We start from the raw sequence: 7,897 nt of genomic DNA on the forward strand, positions 1-7,897 counted from the left end.
CAGCTACTGCACTGAAGCTGTTTATCAGGTTTAGGAGTTCTCTGGTGGAATTTTTAGGGTCACTTATATATACTATCATATCATCTACAAATAGTGATATTTTGCCTTGTTCCTTTCCAATTTGTATCCCCTTGATCTCCTTTTGTTGTCGAATTGCTCTGGCTAGGACTTCAAGTGTCATATTGAATAGATAGGGAGAAATCCCTGATTTTAGTGGGATTGCTTCCAATTTCTCTCTATTTAGTTTGATATTGGGTACTGGTTTGCTGTAGATTGCTTTTATTATGTTTAGGTATGGGCCTTGAATTCCTAATCTTTCCATGACTTTTATCATAGCAAACAAAATACCCATGGAAGGAGTTACAGAGACAAAGTTTGGAGCTAAGACGAAAGGATGGACAATCCAGAGACTACACCACCNGGGGATCCATCCCATAATCAGCCACCAAACGCAGACACTATTGCACATGCCAGCAAGGTTTTGGTGAAAGGATCCTGATATAGCTGTCTCATGGGAGGCTATGACAATGCCTGGAAAATACAGAAGTTGATGCTCAGTCATCTATTGGATAGATCACAGTTCCCCCAATGGAGGAGCTAAAGAAAGTACTCAAGGAGCTGAAGGGGTCTGCAACCTTATAGGTGGAACAACAATATGAACTAACCAGTACCCCCAGAGCTTGTGTCTCTCGCTGCATATGTAGCAGAAGATGGTCTAGTCGGCCATCATTGGGAAGAAAGACCCCTTGGTCTTGCAAACTTTATATGCCCCAGTACAGGGGAACACCAGAGCCAAGAAGTGGGAGTGGGTGGGCAGGGGAGCAGGGCGGGGGGGAGGGTATAGGGGACTTTCGGCATGAAGAAAATAGCTAATAAAAAATTGAAAAATAAAGAATAATTTCATTGTGCTATGGTAGGAAATTCTATGAGTTGTACGTAGATATCTTTGCCTTCTACATATTGATACTTTATAAGTTGCAACTTGTATATGATAAATCAAGTAGCAAACCACATAAGCAATTTGGTCTATTGAGCATGTCTATGCTTGGTGTGTGTGTGTGTGTGTGTGTGTGTGTGTGTGTGTGTGTGTGTCTGTGTGTCTGTGTGTCTGTGTGTCTGTGTGTATGTGTCTGTGTGTCTGTGTGTGTGTGTCTGTGTGTGTCTGTGTGTGTGTGTCTGTGTGTGTGTGTGTGTGTTTTATCAAGATTGACCCAAAACAGAAAAATATACCAAAAATAATGACCAACTGTACTTCTTTGAGCCAAGACTCAATGAAAGCAGGCATAAAGGCCCACAGCCTCATTCATGCATAACTGTAGACTTATATAAGTTTTCAGTACACTTTTCCTAAGCATCATTGATTAAGTCTTTTTTTATTCAAAGTTATAATACAATGATCAGATATTTTCATGAAAAAAATCACAGGAGCATGCATTATAACTGAAATCTGTGGTTAATGTACCTATTTTCTGTCTCTGCAATAGAAAATGGGTATTAACTTGGTGTCTTAAAACAACACAACTGTGTCAGACATAAAAAGATCACATAAAAGGGAGGAAAATACCCCTTTTCAGCTAGAGAGGGATCAGCGATGAAAGAAGATAGTTGGAGGGGTAAAAGTGACCGCAATTCATTCATTCTATCCATGTGTAAAACCGTCAAAGAAGAGAAGTAATGCATACACAATGCCTCTAGAATTTTAGTCTAGAAAAGATGAACTAGTGAAATTCAAATTTGGTCCAAACCTGTTTTAGAAATAACACTTCATTGGAATACAATGAAGCAATATTGGGGATAAATAATAGACATATCATATCATAGTTCTTGATTTCCGTGTAGCTTACAAAGCTGTAATTGCCAAAAGAATATAGTAGCAACATAAAATATAGACCTCTTAGTTACACTGATAGAACAGAATAAAGAGTCCAAAAATAAAATAGTGCATTTATACCCAACTTATTTTTTATGATGATGGCAATAATACACAATAAGGAAATTGCTTTCTTTTATAACTGATACTGAAAAAAAATAACTGATATATACATGGAAATAGAAACTAAGCCTTTATCTCATTTCAAGTAATAATAATAATAATAATAATAATAATAATAATAATAATTAGAAGAAGAAAAAGAAGAAGAAGAAGAAGAAGAAGAAGAAGAAGAAGAAGAAGAAGAAGAAGAAGAAGAAGAAGAGTAATAAATAAACCAAAATGGATTAAATGTAAGAGTAAAACTAAAAGCATCCTTGAATAATATCCAAATTCTGTCAGTTGTTCCTTGGAATTAAAAGAAATTTAAAATTAAAGTTAAATTTATATTTTAGGGATCTAAACTAAAAATTGTTTGAACTTTTAACTATTTTCGAGGGTGAGGCCTTATATAGATAATGTAGGGAAAATGTAGTAAAAGGAGTAGAGCTATAGGCTGGAGAGGTAGCTCAACAGTTAAGAGCACTGGCTGTTCTTCCAGAGGTCCTGAGTTCAATTCCCAGCAACTACATGGTTGTTCACAACCATCTGTAATGGGATCCAGTATCCTCTTCTGATATGCATGAAGACAGCATACTCATATATGCTATATGTATATATGTAAATATATGAAAATATATGTATATATTCTCATTTACATAAAATAAATCTTTAAATAAAAGAGAAGAGCTATGCTGGTATAGGACAGACAACCTAAGAAGAAAGTCGAGGAAATCTGGAGTTTCTCCTAATTTAGTAAAAAGTGATATGAGCTGAGCTTATAGCTCAGGGTAAAAACACTTGCTGCACAGGCATGATGACTGAAGTGCCAATTACCAGAACACACTTAAAAGCCAGATACAATAATGCATGCACTGCCCTTGTGCAGAGATGAAATGCAGAAGCAGTAAGTCTCAGCCATCTTAATTGTCAGCTAGCTCAGCATACACCAGAGCTAAGGGAGCCTATCTCAAACAAGGCAGAAAGGCCAGGAGCCACACCCATAGATGATGCTCCAGTCTTTCAACATGGCCTATGGCACATTCCCAAATACATGAATAATCACAAACATGTAATAACACATCATGTACATCACACACAAATGCGCGCATGCACACACACACACACACACACACACACACACACACACAACTGTGTGAGGACACACCAAAAAAGTCGACATTTAAAAGGCAAGAAGACAAGACAACCAGATACCCACACAGTAGGCAATTTGACGTGGGGCTTTCAATCTTCATAACTGTAAGGAAATTGTACTAATTTTTATTATCTAAGTTATCTAGTCTAAGATATTTTGTTATGGCAATGTAACAGATTAACAGAAGTGAAAGACTATAGCCATGAGTTAAGCATGAATACTACAAAAAAAAAAAAACCCAGCAAAACAATCAAACAGTGCTTAACATTCTTTTCAGTCAATCAGAAATGAAGAAATAATCACTGGAAGGGAAGCGAGTTAAATAGAAATCATTCGAGCTATGTTCATAGGTCAGCATCTTGCTCAGCCACTTTCAGAGACAGTTCCTTTTGCAGTAAATGAGAACAAATAGAGACCCACAGCTAGATAGTGTGCAGAGTGATAGACATTAGAACACTCAGGATTCAACACGTTGTCTCCATCAAATCCCCCCCTTCTTAGCTCAAGAGAAGCCTGAGGAAGAGGAAGCAGAATATTGTAAGAGCCATAGGGAATGAGGACAGTAAGGAAACCAGCCCTTCTGAACAAGACCTATGAGCAAATGAACTCTCAGAGACTATGGCAGCATGCACAGAGTCTGCACATGTCTGGGCCACATGGGGTCCCGGCAGTGGGTGGAGGTATGGAAATAAGCCTTCATCCCTAACCCAGAAGTTAACTAACTAACGACTACCCAGAAAAGAAAATGGAGCTTTCTCCAGTGGACTCTCACTGGGTTTGCAAACCATTCATAACTCCTGGTCTCATGCCCAGCTCAGCAGTAGTTGCCCAACACCAAAATGAATTCAGTGACATTTTTGCAGGTTCTCTGTCCCATAATGCTTTATCAAAGCATTTTTAACCTTACAGGTCTTTTGCATAGATATTATGATTTCTGGTTCTGTGTTTTTATGGGATTTTCATGTATGGGGACTTGCATGCCTCTGCTCCTATATGTGTTTCTTGTGATTTTTCTTTGGGTCCTTTTTTTTTTCAGTGTGCTTTGTCCCATTTCAGTTTGGTTTTGGTTTATCTTACTTCATTTTATTATTATTATTTTTAGATGTCTGTATATTTTCCACAGATGTGAATTTGGATTAGAAGGGGGTGGGGAAGTTCTGGGAAGATTTGGGGAAATGAAAACCATAATTAGAATATATTGCATCAAATATATTTTCGGGCTGGAGAGATGGCTCAGAGGTTAAGAGCACTAACTGCTCTTCCAGTGATCCCAAGTTCAATTCCCAGCAACCACATGGTGGCCCACAACCATCTGTAATGGGATCTGATGCCCTCTTCTGATGTTTCTGAAGGAAGTGTCAATGTATGCACATGCATTAAATAAATAAATAAATAAATAAATAAATAAATAAATAAATAAATCTTAAAACATTTTTTAAGAAAAAATCAAAACCAACTAAGTAACAATAATTTAGAGTAGCAAAGTGTTGTGGAATATCATAAACTATGTCATTTCAATCCCAGGTAAAGAGATACAGTGTTACTGAAGATTTTAATTAAGCAATGGTTGACTATAATGGCAGGTGCCACAACACAGAGGAAAGACATTGAGAGAAGTTTGTAGAACAATAGGTTTGACAAATTAGACTATCATACACACACAGAAAACCTAAGTACTATATTTTTTAAATTTTTATTTAAAGGAGAAAGTGTTGAAGGTAACAACAGGAAAAATAATTAGTATATAAACAAGATTAAAGACACATCCTCCAACAAAATAATAAAAACTATAATATCCAGAAAACAATAGGGAATACTGAAAAGATACAGAAAGAAAAATACAATCGTCTTAGAACTCTATGTCCAATGAAATATGTTTTAAGAGTGAGACTCCTTCTATTCTATGAAGAACATAAAACATAGCTGCACAAAGAGAATGATTAGAATTCAGACAGAAAAAAATACATTTGATTTCTATAAGTAAATGTGATCAAGAAAAAATCTTATTCCCAACACTTCTCACTGAATAGCTTCCTTCCTTCCTTCCTTCCTTCCTTCCTTCCTTCCTTCCTTCCTTCCTTCCTTCCTTCCTTTCTTTCTTTCTTTCTTTCTTTCTTTCTTTCTTTCTTTCTTTCTTTCTTTCTTTTCTGAATAGCTTTCTATTAAGCCCATTTGGTGTCAAAGGACCATTCTGCCTATCAGCACCTTGGACAAGAGTAAAACATTAAGCTGTCCTAGAACAGAGCCACACAGTCATCTCAGCATCCAACACCCATCATCTGAGTAACTGAGATGCGACAGTCCTGGAAGGCCTCTTACAAACATGGCAAATGAGAAAGGTCCATGATAGGAAATCACTCTTTTGCTTTCATCTCTGGTTGTATTATAGCGCCATATTTCAATTAGTGCATTTTATAGATAAAAGAAAAAAACTCCACAGACAGGAAGGGTCTACAGTGATGAATCTTACAATAAACTTTTGGCTGGGTTGGTTCTGTGAACTACTCAGAACAGTAGTCTCTTTCTTAAGTATTTCTTCTCTTTAATATAGTGCCTCCTATACTGTGATCTAAGGAAGCCTAATATATGCATCATAGTTTAGTTTCTAAGTTTTTATAATATATAGAATCTATGCCCTATAAAAATTTTACTCCTTTTAGGTGACCAGACAGGAATTCAAGACTCAAAGAAAATGGGAGAGAAGAGAACTTACAGTCATTATTTGAATTAGTAATATAGAGCACTGTTGGTTATAATTATAAAGATAATATAAATATGAAAGAATTCCATTATGAAGAGTTATAGATTGGAGCTGGGGAGATGGCTCAGCAGTTAAGAGCACTGGCTGCTCTTCCAGAAGTCCTGAGTTCAATTCCCAGCAACCACATGGTAGCTCACAATATATGGGGATCTGATACTCTGTTTTGACATGCAGATGTATATGCAGCAGAGCACTTATACATTAAATAACTAAAATTTATAAGAAGAGTTATAGATTGCATAAATTAATATTCTTCAAACCACAAATAAAAATTGATTTTATTTTGAAAAGCCACACTTTGTCTATGAGGCAAATAGAATTTATACAATCAGAAAAATACATTATACAATTTTTTAGGTGAAGTAATAGTCTATTGTTTTCCAGATGAATTTCTGACTTTTTAAGAATTACTTCATTTATTTTTCTATTTGTAAATATAATTACCTGTAGTGTTAGACTGAAAATCCTATGCTTATAACTTTTTTTTTTTTTTTTTTTTTGGTTTTTCGAGACAAGAGTTTCTCTGTATAGCCCTGGCTGTCCTGGAACTCACTTTGTAGACCAGGCTGACCTAGAACTCAGAAATCCACCTGCCTCTGCCTCTGGAGTGCTGGGATTAAAGGCATGTGCCACCACGCCCAGAGCAATTCTAATACCACCTTTTAAAGAGGCCTGGGAGAACATGGCTTTCACCTTAATCTGAGAAATCAAGCATGTATTTTGTGTAAGCAGAAGAGAAAGCCTGGAAAATTGACTCAAGTCAGTTAAATTAAACATTCTTCCCCTTTCTCTGTGGGTTAGTCAAGAAAGATGTGGACAATCGGCTTAATCAAAGGAAGGGAATTACTTACTAATTTGATGCGGTGGCCAGGAATGGCACTGATCACCCACGTGCACGCTTTCCTGCTTGGATACTTGTCTGGCCAGTTGGGACTGGTGATGAGACCACTTGGGCTGTGTATCTTCTGTTCACACTCGGCTGTGACAATAACAATAGCATGAATTAGTATGGGGGTCTAGTGCAGAACCAGGCCAGAAAACATGTAGCAGATTTGCCCCCTTCTCTGCTGAAAGGTTTCCCTGCAGGCTAGCTAATCATAACAGTAACCAATGTTGCCATTTTCATCTGCTATAGAAAATTTGTTGCTGAACATAAACAGGCAGTGTTTGTAGTCTGAAATGATGGAGATATATATATATATATATATATATATATATATATATATATATATACATATGTACTTGCCACAAACCACATAAATGTCTAGAAGAATATGAACTTCCATTTTAAACTATTGAACAGGGTATCTCAGTTTTCAGTAGAGCAATGTACATTGGAAATCAACCATATCAACATTGCATCTCAGGAAAATACATAATATGTTACCACAAGGAAAAGCCAATGGAATGTATCATTCCCCGTTCTTTTTCTGCTGTCAACAGAAACATTACTTAATGATAATTAACATTGCTAAACCATTCTATTACTCATGTGTTAATATTTTCTCTTTCTCTCCTAAAGTTAAATATCCACTCCTATAAATGTCTACATTGCCATTTTAGTTGGCAAAATAAATTAGTCCAAATATCTTTTGGTGGAATGAAGCTCTGGGGTGAAAAATAACTTCAATGAGTGTCCCAGCAAATTGCCATATTGTGTCATTATGTTTCTCACAATTGGTGTCATTTTAGATAAGACCATATTTGGGAAATTCTTTCTCACATAGATAACACATCTCTTTCTTTGCAGGGCTCCTGCAGATTCCAACACAAACTGAATTAAGATAATTTCTATTGCTGTCATAATAGTTTCCTCCCTTCCTAAAAGACGTTCTATATCACTCTATGTTCTCATAGGAAGATCTTGATTTTTAACAGAGGAAAAGAAGAAGAGAAAGAAGAAGAGGGAGGAGAAGGAAGAGGATGAGGAGGAGGGGAGCAGAAGGAGGGGAGGACGAGGAGGAAGGAGGGGAGGACGAGGAGGAAGAAGGGGAAGAAGAAGAAGAAGAAG

At 36.6% G+C, this 7,897-nt stretch overlaps 1 protein-coding gene across 2 annotated transcripts in view; it reads right to left on the reverse strand.

The window, feature by feature from the left end:
• Tll1 (tolloid like 1) overlaps positions 1-7,897 on the reverse strand; it is a 201,965-nt gene that overhangs the window by 14,465 nt on the left and 179,603 nt on the right. For both annotated transcript variants that reach the window (XM_021218792.2, XM_029532162.1), the window contains one exon: positions 6,738-6,865. In XM_021218792.2, coding sequence (XP_021074451.1) covers positions 6,738-6,865 — 128 coding nt within the window. The remainder of the gene's footprint in view (positions 1-6,737; positions 6,866-7,897) is intronic.

The sequence above is a fragment of the Mus pahari genome, chromosome 19 (assembly GCF_900095145.1).
Source record: "Mus pahari chromosome 19, PAHARI_EIJ_v1.1, whole genome shotgun sequence".
Classification (NCBI taxonomy): domain Eukaryota; kingdom Metazoa; phylum Chordata; class Mammalia; order Rodentia; family Muridae; genus Mus; species Mus pahari.